At 34.2% G+C, this 18,286-nt stretch overlaps 1 protein-coding gene across 1 annotated transcript; it reads right to left on the bottom strand.

The window, feature by feature from the left end:
• Nucleotides 1–1,392: 1,392 nt before the first annotated feature.
• LOC146157974 (ATP-dependent DNA/RNA helicase DHX36-like) lies at nt 1,393–16,452 on the bottom strand. The gene is made up of 23 exons (XM_083383414.1): nt 16,338–16,452; nt 14,947–15,143; nt 14,639–14,709; nt 14,098–14,140; nt 13,983–14,025; nt 13,314–13,456; nt 12,934–13,008; nt 12,230–12,325; nt 11,015–11,152; nt 10,659–10,777; nt 9,720–9,866; nt 8,842–9,009; nt 8,002–8,219; nt 7,239–7,359; nt 6,419–6,562; nt 6,072–6,189; nt 5,554–5,728; nt 4,899–4,996; nt 4,033–4,203; nt 3,853–3,960; nt 3,427–3,627; nt 2,197–2,352; nt 1,393–1,512 (listed from the first exon to the last, which is right to left on the bottom strand). Exons 1-23 carry the CDS (start codon nt 16,426–16,428, stop codon nt 1,393–1,395), a joined length of 2,961 nt encoding a protein of 986 aa, XP_083239540.1. The 5' UTR covers nt 16,429–16,452.
• Between the last annotated feature and the right edge of the window lie 1,834 nt (nt 16,453–18,286).

The raw sequence follows: 18,286 nt of genomic DNA, 5'->3' as shown, positions 1-18,286 counted from the left end.
TTCAGCTTTGCAACTCTTTACCAATTTCCAGATTTTTGCTGTTGTTTATTGTATAAATGTAGAATATTGCTTCTTGTGAATAACTTGCCTATTTTGTCTGAAGGCAACTTTTAGGGGGTTTAACAGCAAAAATTATCAAAAACCATTCTTGAGAATGTTATTCAAGTCACGAATTTTATATTTTAAAGAACTTTTAGCGGGTCGCCAATGTTCAATCCTGTTCAGAATATATTTTTAAAATACAAAAGTTTGAAATAAGTAAGAATAAAAAAGGAATTTCTTCACCTCTAATAAAATTATATTTTTTTTTACCTGCTGCAAACATTCACAATTTTAGCCAAACACTGCCATATTTTTCTTTATGCCTGTTGTTGCCTTGTATCTTTCGCCGTGTGTAAATTTACGCAATTGTTCCTTCTGGTAAAGCGTGATTTCTTTTCCTTTTCTAAATTGTCAAAATTGCAAAGTTTAAGACATGTTTTGTTTTGTTAAGAAAGTGGCCAGAACAAGTCACGAGGCTTAGGTCACGCAGCAGTTTGAAACAATTTCAATCTAACCCAAAAAACTAAGGAGTCCCGAGTCCGACTCCAGCCAAATAAACTGACTTCAAAGGGCTCCGACTCTACAGTCTGTATTACACCCATTAACATACTCTAACAGCGTGGATATTCAGCAATCAATGGGTGACATATGCTATTCCGCCTTCCAACTGTGTGCAGTCTTAAGAAATCCGACAATAATGGTTCCAACTTTCCCCGAATGCCTTTAGCACGTGCTTATAATGGTTCACCCAGCCGCGCAATTTATTAGTTAAGGCCAACTTCTCGAACATCATTAAGTTACAAGCCACGAGGTAGGGACGAGATATAGAACTGTACATTGGGATGGAAGTCATTCCGCCATTTTGTTTGTGGTTTAGGCTAGGGTTGTTATTTTTGAAAAAGGCAGTCTAGGGCACATTTATGACTAGTTGTAGAACCACTAATAATGTACCATCTAAGTGTAGTTTGCTTCAATTTAATAAACACCAAACGTCAGATTTCTATTTTTTTCACTGAACTGGATAGTTCAAGGTAAAAGTCCCCATATTGCCACAATGTTTATTGCTGAAATTACGGGTATATTCGGAAAATCACGAGGTACGGTATCTTGAAGTAATGATAGGTTGTAGTAGTTATCACTTTGGAGCATAATTATTGGAGGTTGTAGTAAGACGTAATAAGAATATCAAAGGCCATACAGAGGTAGGTATCGAATAAATTCGAAACGTTCAAAATGATACCTACTTTTGTATGGGCTTTGATATTCTTATTAGTTATCACTTTGTTTTTTACCTAAAAAAAAAAGACTCGGTATAAAATTCGACTAACTTTAATAAATAAAGCAAATGTTTTATTCTGACGATAATATTTCGATGATGGCGTTAAGGACAGAATGATCGGAGCTGTCCAAGTCACAAAAAGGTTCCTTGATTTTCTTCGCTAGGATTTTGTCGAGTTCTCTCCGAAGTTGCTAAAAAATATGCATGAATTAAAGAAAAGTCACAAAGTAAAACACAAACTAAATGTTGCCAAGTCAACAATAAAGCAAAAACTGCACGAAATATAGAATCGTACAAGTGACGATAATACCACTTGGTATACGTTATCGACACTGACTCAATACACTTTAGGTCAAGGGTTCTTAAACTGGGGTCTATGGACCTAGTTCAAGGGGTCCACGAAGCCTTACTTGAAATATTAGTGTATATTTCAGAAATAATAATTTTTTCAAACCAGGAGACAGCTGACTCGATGAACCTTACGGTCTTTCGCTGTCTCCTGGAAACGTCAAATATTGCTAAATGTTTTGATTTCGACCACTTTCATTTTTTTGTTTTTTTTGATGTTCCAAATAAAATCATATATCTATCTATCTTTCAAATAATAGTGTTGAATTAAAAACAAAATATGTTTGTATATTTAGACTCCATTGTGCTTTCACAATTTTTGAATCGGAAACAGCAGATTTTTCAAGTCTATTTTTATTGTGACGTCACGTTATGACGTCTTTCCTTGTCTACCCCGGTCCGCGCGAAGCAAAAAATTTTTAGGAGTCCCTGGTGAAACAAGGTACAAACCCTGCTTTAGAACAAGCGTAGTCTTAGCCGTTGTAAATCATTTAGCAACCCATTTCCACCAAGAAGCTCAGTTTCACCTGCACAGTTGCAGCGACTTCAGGACTCGCTTTAAACTCAATCCAATCATCAACTGCGATCATATCAGTCCCCTCCTCATCCTTGTAGCTCCGGATGTCGCCGCCGAAGAATAGGATCGGGTAAGGAGAAACTTCGCTGCTGTCAAGCAAGTTGATCTGGACGACAACACAAGTTGAGAAGAAAGAACATTTTCAACCATTATACAGCTTATAGTTAATTAAAAGGTTGTGGAAAAGGAACTGGTTATAGTTTATATGGGGTTTCAGGTAGGCTCAATGGTTGATATATATATGGGGGTCTAATGATTTGCATCATACAGGCATTCGAGAAATTGAATTGAAATTAGTTGGCTAAGCGAGAAATATTTGTTGAAGCTTGTGGTGAGACTTTTTTAGGCTTGATGTAAGTGCTTTGCATGCTAGACTTGTTTCGAAAATGATTGCGTTCCAGTCGAAAAATGGATTTTTATCAGTTATCGCTTAACTGTAACGAAAATAACCCGTCGGACGATTAGTATCGGGACATTTAAGCTAGACGTAAGTGGCTTTGTACGCTACAAAAAAAGCATTCCTTTACTATTAAAGAGGAACATATTTAACCTTTATAGATTTTTACACAACTCTCACAAAGTGAACAACATATGTAAGAGCTTGGAACATAACTTCTTGAGTTTCTGACCTTCAGTGGCCGACTGAAGTAAAACAACAACAAATCTTAACTAATACTAACTAACTGGTTGTGAATTAAAAAACTGGAATAATTTAAGGACCTATATTATCAACTTAAATATGTTTATTTCGATCTGGGGTGACGAAGCTTGTCTCATCATTGTTAAGCGGCATGTAATGCTAATTAATGTAGAAGATTTTTTAAGAGGTAACCTTTTTGTGCATTAAAATTTTCATTTTATTGTGTAACGCACAATTAAAAGAGCAAGTCTGAAGACAACAGGTGTTGCAATGACTTATATCAATGTTTTTAAATGATTAGTTTGACTTAAGTCTTTTACACAAACGAGAATTGTTGCATAAAAAACAATTTGCTCTCTATTGCCTTTTTGGTATTTTTTAGTTAAGATGTTGCTCATAATGGGACGAGTTCAATTTGAATAGCTTAACGTGTAATTTTTATGACAGAGATTTTACTTGGTATTGACCTGCTTTAATTATGACTTGACTGGAACTTAAGTCATTTCAAAATGACTTGTTCACAGCACTGACAATCCCCACCTCCATGCTCTTAAGCTTCTCGTAGTAAACAACCCACTGCTGGTTGAACCTCCCGCTCGGCTTGAAGCTGTTCACAGACTTGGGATGGAAACAGAGTCTTCGTTCTGTGCGGGAACTCAACTTTGGAGGTCGTTCTGGTTTCTTCTTCGTTAACTTTGCAACGTTCGGGTAAAGACCAGCGCATATTACCGCCTCTAGTATCTGCAGAGAAACAATTTTATCAAAAAAAAAACGTTTTAAGGTAAAAATATTCCATTAAAAGGGGAAACACCAGCTAAATCGTTACAATATCACGTGCAATCCAAGTTTCGAACTTGAGATACGAGTCGCAGCCACGTGATTTCAAGGTAAGGCAGCCACGTGATTTCAAGGTCACGCAGCCACGTGATTTCAAGGTCACTTACCCCGGGTTTCAAGGTCACTTACCCCGGGTTTTCTTGAGTGAAGGTTGAGATCGCGAGCGGATTGTGACGAAAGAACGAATCCAGTGTCGCGCAAATGACGTAAGAACTGGTTCCTCATTTCCTTCAACATCTACAAAAACAGTATTTTACTCCTTGTAACACTTCTAGCTTAGAGGGTTACTCTACCATTATGGCCACCCACCTTCAGTATGGATGGCGACATGAAGTTCCTCCAGCAGAACTCCCTTCCCTCGCCATCTCCCCTTGAACAAGATTTCGTCCACTCATTGTAAGCTTCGACCAACATTAAGTGATCGCTGTTGTGAGTTCCCGCCAACCGCTTGCGCCGCGCGTCAGCCTCCTTCTCCTTGCCCTGTGACGTAACACAAGGGTCAGTGACGTAACACAAGGATCAGTGACGTAACACAAGGATCAGTGACGTAACACAAGGACCAGTGACGTAACACAAGGGTCAGTGACGTAACACAAGGGTCAGTGACGTAACACAAGGGTCGGTGACGTAACACAAGGGTCAGTGACGCAACACAAGAAACTGTAACGTAACAAAGAAACTGTGACGTGACAAAGAAACGGTGACGTAACAATAGGTTTAGTCCGAAACCCTTGCATATACTTAATTGTTGCTTGTTGTGCGCGTGTTTCGTAATTAACAGTTGTTAGTTCGCCGGAATTTTAATTTGAAAAATCTGTCCACAATGTTTTTGACGTGTACAAGGTTAGTTGCGAAAAAAGTTTGTGCAAAGAAATAAAATCCTTCAAATAACAATCTGCAAATCTGCCGAAAATACTAAAAGAACGTATTATTCAAAAACAGCTTCTTTACTGATTATAATTGTTCTCCGAATTTTCGAAACCTATTCACATTGTGATGAAATATAATTAGCAGGGCTTCTGTTTTGACCAATACTATGCTTGGTATCAACAGTTGATGTAAAGGTATGTGTGTGGTCCTTGTCCAGTGGAAGCGTTTTATGAAAACAACATTTTTACATATAAAGCATACAACGTTGGACTTGCTCCAATAGTTTGTTTTAATGTTGGACTTACCAAGGGGAAGACGAAAGGTTGCTTGAAACTTAACGAGGCTGCGATTGTTAGGATTGGATCAACACATTGGAACATGCTTCCCATCAACAGCATCTTGCCTGGAAAAAATAAGTGGCTTTAAACATACTACAATATTTGTAGAAGTAAGGTTTCAGTAACTAGCCATTGAATCAACATGTGCAAAAAATATCTGCGATCCAGCCATGCTGTATTGCTGTAGCCGTAGTAGACTAGTTGGTTTACTAGACTGACCTTGCTTGGATCACAGTCCTCAGGTTGAGTGATTTTAGTAAGCTTTTCCGAAGGAACTTGGCATAATATTACTGCAATGTGCGCATCAAACAAATAAAACATAAATTTTTATGGTTGGGTGGCAAGTAATGGGAACAAGTCATTTTGAAATCAATTAAGTCGCACTCAAGTATTTTGAATCAATAACAAGTCAAGCCCAGCCAAGTCATTATTAGACCAAAATTTTGCCGGAAAAAATTAAGTCCTGTGATGTCATTACAACACTGGCAAGTAGTCATTAGTGTTTTCAGCAAACTATAACAACTAGAAGTTACGTCATTGTAGGTGATGTGGCCACATAAGGTTGGCAACCACTGTTTAAACCTTTGAAACAGCAGAACACCAAATTGCGTCAGGTGCGTACCGATTTGGGGGGGCACAGGCAACCTCGCCAGGTGATATCCCAGGGGGGTCAGCGACTCGTCATGGTTGAGTGCACCCAGTGATGTCAGCTTCCGCACGGAGAGCTCAACAGCGCCCTCCTCCGGTGGTTCCATGACCTTGGATAGGAAGTCCTTGATCGTCCCAAGCCGAAGAATCTGAAGAAACATTGTTGAAAGTTAAGCAATATAGATTAATACAAGTTATAAAAACATTCATTAATACAGGAATTTAATTTAGGCCAAGGTTTAACCAAATTAATGTAGCAATTTTAGCCATGATTTACGGTTTAACTCAGCGATCCTACCCTTGAAATGTAGGTTAATCTATATTTGCCCCTTACAGAAACAGAACTAACAATATTTGGCGGGATACTTCTATTCATACAAACACACTCAACATCCAAACAACTACTTTCCCGTTAAATTACTTGATGTTTATTAAAATTACAAGGCATCTATGATTGCGCAATCTCTGGCAAGTGTTGCGCAACAAAGCTACCTTTATCTGCAGACAAAGTTGTTCGAGCGGTGTCCTCAGAATCTCCGGGGTCATGAACTCTTCCATCTTGGATTCCTGGAGTTTGGTGAAAAGATGGAAACAAAAGCCGGCCTGGACCCTGGAGAATCAACAAACAGAGTAAAAAGTATTTGGAGACTTTTAAAGTTAATTTGTGGCTTTTAAAAACCTAAAATTAGATCGCTCGAGGTTTTTTAAATAATTGAAAAACAAAACAGCACAAGTGTCAAGTTCAACACAATAAAATGGTTAAAAAAAACACTGGTCTTACTTTTTTTTTACTTCAAGATGCATATAAAACAAACTCAAACAAGACACATTAACTTTACCTTCCAGACCGTCCCTTTCGTTGTCTTGCGTTCGCCTTGCTCCCCCAGTGAGCCGCGAACACGTTCAGGTCTTTACTCGTGTTGAAATGCGTCATCTTAATCTTGCCACAGTCGATCACGTATACGATGTCGTCGATAGTGATGCTGGGGGGAATAAGAGTTGGAAGTAACAACGGTTTAAAGGCGCAGTGTTTCTCAACTCATTGGTGGTCGTTTAATTTGGTTGGGTCGCCGACTGCAGTAGTTTTGTGTGGTTTGATTTATTGAGATTAGTTTTCAGCAAGTTTTTCTAAATTTGAGAATACTGTGGACGCAGTTGGAAGACAAGGCTCATATCAATTAATCTCCAACTTATTGCCTCGGATTTTTTATGTTCGCTTACAAAAAGTTTAGTGAGTAGAATTGGGTTCACCCAAGCTTTGCTGTTGTACTTACGCTTAGTATTTGGACTTTTTGAAAAATGTATGTTTGTTTAAAGACTTTTCAGCAGGCAAATCAATAGAAAGACATTTAAATAATTTTAAAGATTCGAAGCCTTTAATGAAAAACAGCTCCTCTGGTAAGTATTATGTATTATTGTAGGACTTTGTGGAAAACCTTCCGAAGACATTTCAAATACTTTTTACGAACCCTGCAATACACATATACGCTTGGTGACAGCTATACATGTTTCCAATCGTTGTAAATGCCCGTATTCATTTAAATCTAAATAACTGACCTGATGAAGCAAATTTGTCAAGACTTCAATACAATACGTCTTTATATAGTGCCACCTGATTACCCTATGAATGTTGTAATCATACAGACACAATCTCACAACCTTGTTTCTGCGATGTTGGTGGCCATCACGATCTTAGTGACTCCTGGTGGAGGTTTGTCGAACACTTGTTGCTGGTTTACAGTCGGCATCATAGAGTGGAGAGGAATAACACGGAACTTGTCTAAAAAAACAAGTAAGTTTCCTCAAAACACTTGCTGCAACTTGCAAATGTTTATATTACAGTTTTAATCACACGGAACTTGTCTAAACATTGTTTGTATGAGAACGACGTGCATAAACCTAGATTAGATTAACATTAAAATAGAGGGAAACTGCAGTTATAAAACCAAAATAGGATTAAAACCCAAAGTCGAAATAAGGTTTACATCGGAATAAGACCTAAACCCGATCGAATAAGAACCTTTTTACCTAACCCTCAACGTTGGATAACTAGATGTTTTGAAAATAATTGGAAAAACAAAACAGTATAAATGTCAAGGTCATCATAATGACAAGTTCTTTGTTTTTCTATCACACTTTCACACTTTTTATTCAACAATTAAATTAAAAGATTATTTAAATAATTTTTGAAAAACATAAAGATTTTTTCAAACTTTTTAATGCCCAAATCAATTTAAAGACAACACTTTTAAAAATTGAAATACTTCGTGCCAACCCTGAGAGTTATTGCGAAACGAATTTATAGAGATGATGTCAATTTACACGAACTATTGATTTTGTAATTCATTTTCAACTCGTAATCTGGTCGGAGAAGTTAAGTAACAAGCCGTTTTTCCTGTTCATCTTTTTGTAAAGTTGCAACCTGGTGAGAAGAATCGTCGATCTGCGGAGATGAGTTCGTTGAGCTTCTTGATGTCTTCCCACCCAGGGAGGAACACAAGGATCGCTCCTCCTCTCGCTTCCTCGGACATCGGATGCAGGATGAGATGTCGGATCAAGGAACCGATCAAATCAACATCGATGTTTTTCTGGAGGAAAGCGTCCATCGTGCAGATCTTGTTGCTAAGCGACGCAGGATACCTGGAACATCGAAAGGATTAGGAAATAAAATAGATTTACTAGTTGGGCAATTTTGTTAAAAGTGTTTTAAATATTTTTGCAAAATTATAATTCAAGGCCAACCAAGACTTTTTCAAACTTGTTTAAATTTCCAGATGTTTGTTAAAATAACCGTTAAGCGTATTATAACGACAACACACCTTGAATTGTGTTTCCATATGCAAATTAAACCTGATTTGTTCTGTTTCATGGAATGTGCTCGAACAAACCACAATTTAGCTCCACTGACAAGTGAAAATTTGAATCCCTACTGAGAAAATATTTTTGTAAATTACTATTGAAAGCCTAACAATCTTTGTTTTGTGTTTGATGTTGACATGTCGAAGTTCTACTTCCCACATATATTTCGCCAACCAAGCCATCGTCAGTGGATATTATTTTTAACGTACAAATATTAAATAAGCGAACATATACAACAAAGTATTTTTTATTTTTAATCCCTACCTAATGTCAAAAAGTCAAAACTTTAATCGAGTTTTAAAAGCTTTTTTAAATTTATGTTTTTGTTTCTTTGGGAAAGTCAAATAAAATATTTTAACTTTATCAAGTATTTACCAAGTCACACAAAAGAGAATCCTCCTACTTTGTTTTAAGTTGGTTGTTGAATTGCTGAAGTCCTTCCAGGTAAGCATCCTTCTCATCTTGCATCTCAGCTCTTTCCTCCCGGCTCGTGGACCGCATTTGCTTCCAATTCCTCTTCCCACTTTGCATCCGATCGAAGTGGTCGAAAGCGGCATCCGGAGGCTCGTATCTGCATCGATACACATGTTTATGGGTTGTGGGTTTGGTAAAGTAGAACAAAATTTTAAATAAATATATGTTAAATGGGTATTAAAAATCTGCAACCATTTTTAAACATACTGAAAACATATTTTTTATTTAAATTAAATTAAATTTTGTTTTTTTAAGTTATTCAAACTAAATTTCGAGACTTTGAAATTTTTTTTTTTTCATTTTTTGAATTTTTTTAGTATTTTTATGTGTTAGCTGTGAAATATTATAAATTGACATATATTTAGGGTAAATAACCAACATTCAAGGTAATATTAACAGATATTTATAAAATTAGCTGAAGAGTTATTTAAAATTATAATAGTCGAAGTCATAGATAAACAGCGTTGTAAAAAATAATAAAAAACAAAAAAAGTTTCTCAAGTTATGGGTCGCGAACAAAATTGTGTGGTTGTTAAATTTGTTTGGGTCGCCGGCCGCAGTAGTTCACACGAAGAAATGGCGTATACTAATTAAATTTAAACTTATTAATGTTATTTGCCTTATTTTTCGTTCTTTAAGAAAAGTTTAGTAAAGATAATTGGTCATCTGCTATATTTACGCTTATTATTCAGGTTACCGCAAAACAGGTTGAAAACATTCTGCATATAAGTTTAATTTTGTAGCTATAAAAAAAAATGCAATTATATATAGCGTTGAATAGATGTGAAACGACAAATAAATACTGACTTTATAGTTTCCATAACTTCCTCCAGATAATATTGCTTCACAGGGAAAGTGTAGCCGGGAATATTAACTTTCGGACAATTCCCGAAGTATTCGGCGAACTGCTCGGCGTTTAAAGTCGCACTCATAAGTATCACTTTGAGGTCTTTCCTGCGAAACAATAGTTGTTTAATTATACAACAGTATTAAGAGCAACACAGTAAACTAAAAGAGCAGTAATATCTGCGGCAGAATGAGGAATAAACTAGCCGGATCTGTTTTGGGTTAGGGGCGGTAACGGTGGGGTTAGAAATTGTTAGGTGATTTCAAAGCAAAATTAGGGGCTGGGGATTTGGGTTAGGTAAAAAGTTCTCTAGACCTTATTCTGGCCATTTAGGATTTATTTAGATCTAGACGTTATTGACTATTAGGTAGTAGTCCTGTTTAGGTCAACTTTCCAAATGTGTCTAATTCCGACATTAATGTTATTCTTAGTTTGGTTTTATAGAATAAGTTCTATATATGGTAGTAGTGCTAATGTGAAATTACTTACTAGAGATTTCACCGTATTTTGTAAAGTATGGTTTTACGATGTGCTTTTATAATACGGTCAAACAAGTAATATTGATGGAATTAAAAGGACAAACGTGAAATTGCCAGCTTATAAAATTAAAATGTGCTTCAGCTTTAACAATATCAGACATTTATTTACTATTTTCCAAAAAAATCACCCAGTTAGTGGGTTGCAAACAAATGGGGAAAAAACTAATAAATTTGTAAAAATATGGATACCACCCTGGGGCACGATACTATAATTTGACATCGAGTATTCGGCTCTGATTGAATATTATCGCACATTCTTAATAATGCAGTAATCTGTGCGTTGCCAATTCTGCTTTAACTGTTTGAATACAACAACAATAACATGATGATTTATTATTTTATCCTTTTTAAACCACTCACCTAATAGCCACAATGTTTTTAATAAGAGCGATGAGAAAGTCGGAATGGAGATCTCGTTCGTGGATTTCATCGAGGATCACGTGACTGACTCGAGATAATTGTGGGTCAGATTGAAGCCACTTCAACACAAATAAATATATGAGTTCACCATTGCATATTCACAGTATTATTGCAACGTTTAAAGATAACGATGTAAAAGCGTATCAATTCAAAATCAAAACTTTTTAGTTAGCTTTTTTATTTAGGTATAGTTTTTCGAGATTTAAAATTATTAGACTAACTAAGAACTATTCTTTACAAAAATAACAACAATGTGTTTTCCTAATTCTTTGGAGAATTAATTTATTATATTTTACCTGAATAAGGATGCCAGTTGTGCAATACAAGATGGACGCTTGTTGACGAGGAAGTTCACTTTGGAGTCGGATCTGGTATCCGCAGCTGTTGCCACGACCACAAGCTTCGTCGCGCTCCTGGGACACTCGTTGCGCAATCTTGAGGTAAAAAAAAAGATTAATTGTAGTTAAACTAGAGGTTCTTTAACTGTGCATCACTTCAGCTTCCAAGAGCATTGTATTGTCACTGTTTAATATTTAAACTAATTTGCAATAATAAAATGTTTTCAGGTATTATTTCCTTGAAATAATCAATCTTGTGCAAATGAAAAAGTTATCGTGACTAAATGTGAAAACCCTTGCACAGCGATTCTCAGCCACAAACATACATTATTTTAAATATAAGCTAGTTAAACCCAGATTTGAGATTTTTATTAAACAGAGGAAAAAGTGCTGATAGTCCATGAAAGTGGAATAACGAGACATAAAGCTGCCCTAGTATGTTGATTTAATTTTTAAGGCATCGCCAAATCATTCTGTTTTGTACCCAAACACAATTAGGGGAATAAAAATGTCACAACTACTACTTTTCCCTGAAATGTGCACTTTAATTTGATTTTAGGAAATGCAGCAAGTAATTACGGTTTTCTGAAATATATCATTAAAAAAAATAGCATTTGTATTAATAATTAGTCCAAATTAGTAAAATCCCTATAGCTGATTGCATCGTAAGTCAAATACAGTTTTTCAAAGGCATCATAAGAAAAGTTTAAAAACCACCAGGCAACAAGTTTGTTTCAAGTTTACGAACATCTAAAGAATTTTAGTTAAAACAAACTATAAAAACAGAAATTAAAAATATAACCCTCTTCCTTCAAGTATATGTTGACAAAAGGTTTAAATTGAAGGTTATATTCTTTAGACTTTTGTGTCAGTCATTTATTAAGATGAAAACAAAAATATATTTCTCCATTAAAAAAAATCTTTAGTCCTCAATTCGTATTAAATCTTGGACTTAAATTTTTGAAACAAACTTTGAACCTTCTACTGGCTGCATACAACTAATATTTTGTTTAGATGTTAGGATTAACACAGTACGGTTATAAAGAGGTCTTTAAACTGTAATCACACATATATTTGTAACCGGAATATACCTTATTATTCCTTATTAACAAAAACGACACACAACAAACTAAAAGTATTTAACTCAGGTTCAAATTATTTATTTATACTTACAGATATAGCAGATATTCTTCGCGGCTGAGTGCACACAATCTTACAAGTAGAGCCAGCGTCTTTGCTGATGGCATCATCCAGAATGTACTGAGGTATCTACAAAAGTAACTTTATTTATTATTAAGGCTGGTAAAAGTGTTTTTTTCATGTTTTTGAAACACCCTGAATTCTAGACATGGTAGGGTTGCCTGAATTAGTTGTTTATGAATTAAAACATACAACATTATATATATATAGGTAAACATTAGAAATCACACAAAGGTATAAAACATTAGGTCTACATCACAATTGTAAAATATTTTAAATAAATACCTTCAATCATGGCAGTGGCTTATACTATTTTAACCAATTGAAATTACATAATACAGATGACATTATTTAAAACCGCCTAAAATTTAAAAATGCCAATAGATGAGAGTTGTGGTTTATTGATAAAATACTTTACAATAATAATTGCAAGTTCTTCCATAAACTTAAAACTCAAAACAGTTAATAAAATAATCTTTCATTAGGTTAATTTTGGAGTAGAGATAGGCTGATACATTGGTTATTGATAATATCAGCCAATGTAGTTAAATAGTGAACGTAATTTGCATAATATGATATTTTCTGGATCAGTTTGCAAAAACAAAAAAAAATGGTTATCGGTCCACAAAGTGATAGACGTATTTACATTATATTACAATCTAACTTTCTAAACAAACCTGTGTTGTTTTTCCGCACCCAGTCTCCCCACTTATAACAACGACTTGGTTCGAGTCAATTATTTCAACTAAATCCTATCAAAAGAACAAGAGATTATCAACAATAAAAACAAGTTTTAGTTATTAAGTTTAGTGGTTACCAAATGTTTTGGCTTACAACACCGGTAGCATTTAAATCACACAAATAGGTGCTTACAGTTGGTAAATACATTATTGATCTATAGCAGAGGTCAACAAACTATGTTCTTTTTAAATCCTGCCTGCAGAGTTCAATATAAAAGACAGTTTTCATTGTGAAAAACTATCCACAGTTTTATGTTGTTTAAACCAAACAAACACTTAATAAAACAATTACTAAATGCCTATTTCCAATATCTAACCTTTCTCATTTTGATTGAGGGTAGCCTTGCCCTTATTTCCTGCATTTTTTTAAACGACGGAGAATCAAGTTTTCTTTGAGATTCTTCCAAAAGTGTTTTATCCAATCCAGGGTCAGAGTTGGAAGGTTGAAACCAACTGTATTCTACAAAATAATAAAAGAAAATTAGCAATTGAATGTATACAGTTAGTGCTCCTTCCATTCAAAACACCAACAAAAATTATATACAATATTCTATGGTGGTTTGGCAATTTAACAAACAGTTATTTATTAGATTGGTAAGTTGAAAGATTATTATTTATATTGGATTATTATTTATATTGGATAGTTTGTTTAAAATATTTATAAATAAATTGGCAAAAATCTTATATATATATGTGTGGAGTTAAAATTTAGTAATCTATTATAAGATTAGGAATGTCAGACATTATTAATTTAAATCGGCAAATTCAGCGTTAAACCTGGAAAGATATTTGAACGTTTTACTTTCATCTATTTTACTTGTTCGACCATAAAATAATGACATCATTGGGTTTTGGATCGAATTGAGATTTTTTTTCCAAACTATCGGGAATCAGAATAAAATGTCAAGTATAGGAGATTGATATATAAAATTAAACTATAAATACAACAATTAATATTTGACAGCGAGTAAATAATCAAGTCTTACTTCTATCTTGGAAAGCTTGGGCGCGGCTTGCTGCAAAATCATCCTGAAAGTAAGTTTTTTAGGTGAAAAGTCACAAGATTTGTAAAAGTTCTTGAAATACAATAACAAACTATACCTCGAACAAAGTCAAATGATCAACCATCTCATCACTTTCTTCCCTGAATAAATATTGTAATTTAGCAACATTAAATTTAGTAAATTTAGCAATTTCCATATAAGTAATATAGGATATGTATGGCCAAACAATAGATAGTTAGCAAAGCAAAAGGTAATAATTGAAAAACAATAAAACAATATCAAATAAAAATTAACCAAAAAAATAAACAAATATAAAACAATAAAAAACACAATAGGTTGCCAAACATTTTTATGAAATTGTTCAAAGACACTATAGATTTAAAAAAATATAGCTTTTGGGGTTCTGAAAATTAAATCACTTAAGGTTGTTTAAATAATATTTTAAAATAAAACAGTAAAATTCATTTAACACTTCAAAAAATTAATCCAACCACAATCAAACTTACTTTTAGATTAAACAACATTTTGGCAAACCTGTACAAGCTTTTGGTGTTTTAATTTTTTTCTAATTTGTTTAAAAATGTGTTTGCCGTTCAATTTTTTACAAAGTGGATAACTTCCGCATTTTAATGTCTTACGTGTTTCCAACTTGCTTGAGAGCTGAATGTGCTGTTCCCATTTGTGCTGCGTTCATTCGGACAACAGCCATCTGCAAAATAGAAACGTTTTGTAGTTAGGTGAAGCTTTTAAGACTAACAGGTAATGCAAAGAAAAATGACAACCATTAAAATCTCCAAATAACTAAAAATACTAGAATCTTGCACCTTTTGTCGACTAAAATTATCAACAGATTAACAACTTGGTTTTAATCATATGAATGGTTTTAAATAGAAAACTGGTTAAAAAAAATCAGTAAAAAGGCACAACATCTATAACATTAATTTACATTATTTTTTTCCTGATTCTTTTTATTTGCGCGACTTCTCTGGGCGTAATACATTCCAATTTCGCGACCACTTCTCCGACCGTGGCGATTATGACCTCTAGCATGACCTTGACCTGAGTTCGAAGGGCCTTCCCCTGACCTGTGAGGATTATTTGAGTCGTCAAAAAAGTTGCGATTTCCTCGGCCCCTCGAAGAACCTAAACATATAAACAACATCTTTGTTTGCGTGGCCGGAAGTTCGTGAATCCAGCGCAACTTTAGTTGACTAACCTATTTCTAAAATTTAGGTGTGCAAGTTACTAAATAAATAGTAATTTATTCACACTAGGGTTCCTATTTTTCCCGGATTTTTTCACTCCCGGGAAACGGGATTGAAAAATAAAACTTCCCGGGAATCCCGGGATCCCAACGAAAAAATTATACATAAAATTACATCATTTTGATGTTGGCATTTTTTTTATTTTAGCTTCAAACATTTTATTAAGCTCATTTATGGGAGTTCATTCACTTATGTACGTAGAAAGTTATGCAAAAAAACAAAAGAAAGAAATAGCGCATACCACAACGCATATTGTTTGGGTTAAGGCGAGGGTTAGCGTTTGGGTGAGGGTGGGTCAAGTATTATTATGTTTATTATTAATAATACCGCTGGACCCACCCTCACCCAAACTCTAACCCGCATTCTAACCCAAATAATTTGCGTTGTGGTAAGCGGTATCTAAAGACCGTTTTTTTTATTAATTTATACGTTCATAACTGAAGGAGCGCCAGACCTTCTCTAATACGAGTCAGGACCCTTGTTTGTGACGCATTTTTTTTGTTAGAATAAATTTAATTAGGTTTTTCCGCTGGTAAGCGCAAAAAAAACAACTCAGTCAATGACGTTAACATGGTTGGTACAATTTTCTTTTTTTATATTAGTCAAAAACGGCAATATTTTTAAAGTTTTGCTAGGTTTCCGAATACCCGGGATTATAAAAAAAATTTCCCGGGATTCGGGATTGTTAATTTGCGGGAAATCCCGGGAATTTCCCATCAAAACATTCCCTGAGAGGAACCTTAATTCACACATATAGATTTCAACAACTTTCGGGTGTGAACCTGCCACAGAATGCAGACTGGGCCAGCAGTGCAAAAAAATTGCAATTGCAGAGCTGGTCTTGAATCTTACCGCATTTTTGTCCGGGCGTTTATATTGTTGACATTATTTGGGTGCGGGTCAAGTTTTCTTATTAGGTTTATTCTCCCACATTAATTTATTCTTTGCAATTTTAGTTTTTACAACTCGTTTAGTTACTGTAAAAAATTGGCTGGATTCTAGACCAGCGCCCAATTTTGCATTTTAAAAATGCCATTTTTTGAGTATCACGATGCAAAACATAACTACTTACCCCTCCTACGATATCTGCCTCCACTATACATTATTTGTGTACAAGAAAACCTTAATGATTGAAAGTGAAAAAGTTGAGAAAGTGTTGACATATTTCAACTTATTAGACATTTTCCTAAGACAGTCTAGAAAAACAAGTTTTTACATTATTCACACTAAACCTGACAATAACTAAACATATTTAGTCAGTTACCTACGTTCCAATTAGTTAAAGTTAATTCATTAAACAAATTAAAACAGATTTTTTTATTTTTTTTAAAGATTGTAGATAATGATATTACGTACAAATTATAGGAAGACTACCTTTAATAATATTTTTTTTTAACAAAGTTAGTTTCAAGAAAATAATACAAAAATGTTTAAAATGTGAAGCGTGGCTTTATTTTTAATTTCTTTAATAAAACTAAGGTAAAATGTTAAGCTTATCATGATTAACAAAAAGTTTGCTACAAATTAAAATGGTAAGTGATTTGCGCAAAAATGCTTTAATACCTGACGTAATATTACAAAATATTGTAGGTCTCGTGTTATTTCGGGAATTACCCTAATTAAAGATAATAACATAAAAACCAAAAACCTAAAAAGGTGGGACATATCAATTATTCGGCAAAAAAAAATTAAAGTGAAAATCTAAATATATGTATATATTCATTTAGTTTAAACTTCGGTAATTTTTAAACAAATATAATTTTTTTTTTAATATCGCGTTTTTCACCAGGACGTATTAAAACGCGAAACGTGAGTTGCAACTGGTGCCAGCAATTGGTGCGTTTAGATTTGGAACATTACAGACAAGTTTGCTTTCAAGCGCTTCGCTAGAATCAAATAAACATGACGTTTTGCGTCAACGCGAATTAGACTTGGGTTTTGTAAAACATACGTAGTTTACCTGTATTTGGAAGTTTGTGCATTGCATTTTGACAATTGAGAATCTTTGTTTCAAGATGATTAGCGTAGCTTTTGTTTTAGTGACCATTCTTCTCACAAATGTGCGGCCAATCAATGGAATGACGTCATGCAGTATGACGTCACCATGCCCGCTAAAAGGTAAGAAAAAGTCACAAAGATAACAAGAAAGTGATCACGACTTGGACATGGAATTTTTGGGCGCTTTTGGTTATTAAAAAATAAATAAGTAATTTGGAAATGAAATAAGTCCAAGTCAATTCCAAGTCAAGGTAAAAAATTGGTAAATTTGACGGAATATGGGCAATAACTAAAAAACGCAAGATAAGCTATAGCGGGCCAAATATTTTCTGTGTAGAAGTTAAGATAAAAAAAAAACAATTTTACAAATATGTTCTTAATAAAAGCACTTAATTTCAACCAAATCATTTGTCCCAAAGACTTCAAACAAGGTTTTATTAACAATGAATGAAGTGCACTTAAGTCAAGTCTTGAACTCATTACAACACTTTAAAATTGGCACGAGAAAATTTTGTAAAAAAGCGAAAGTTAACAATGAAAGTGAAGTATATAAAGATATAACAGACTAGTTAATCGTATGTACAGTACTTCTAAATATCTAAACTAAAAGTGGTTCAAAAGCGATTTTAGATGGACGTCGCTTTAGATTGGTCACAGACGCGTAAACAAACGTTTTTCGTCAAATCACCTTTTCGAGCGGAAATCGCAATCTCGTTATTAAAATCTAATTTATCCGGTGATCTTTGTGCATCGGAATAACAGCTTTTAAATCTAAGCAGTACGGTAAGATAAAAATTAAACAATTTTAAATCATTTTGATTGCTAAAATGAAACAACTATTGGTAACCAAGGTTAAAAATTATTTAAAAAAAAATTTGTTGCCATTGTTTTTATTTTTTTTAAATGATATCAAAACTGCACGAAACCCCTCAAGTACCTAATAGTTGTATGTGTTATAAAAGCTTTAAATCAATTTTTAATATGTTTTCTTTTTGTATTTTTATGTTTTGGATTCTATGAGAC

This window comes from Ascidiella aspersa, chromosome 3, assembly GCF_963924565.1.
Source record: "Ascidiella aspersa chromosome 3, kaAscAspe10.2, whole genome shotgun sequence".
Lineage (NCBI taxonomy): Eukaryota > Metazoa > Chordata > Ascidiacea > Phlebobranchia > Ascidiidae > Ascidiella > Ascidiella aspersa.
Note: the sequence above shows the minus strand (reverse complement) of the source record. Positions and strands in the feature narration are given on the sequence as shown.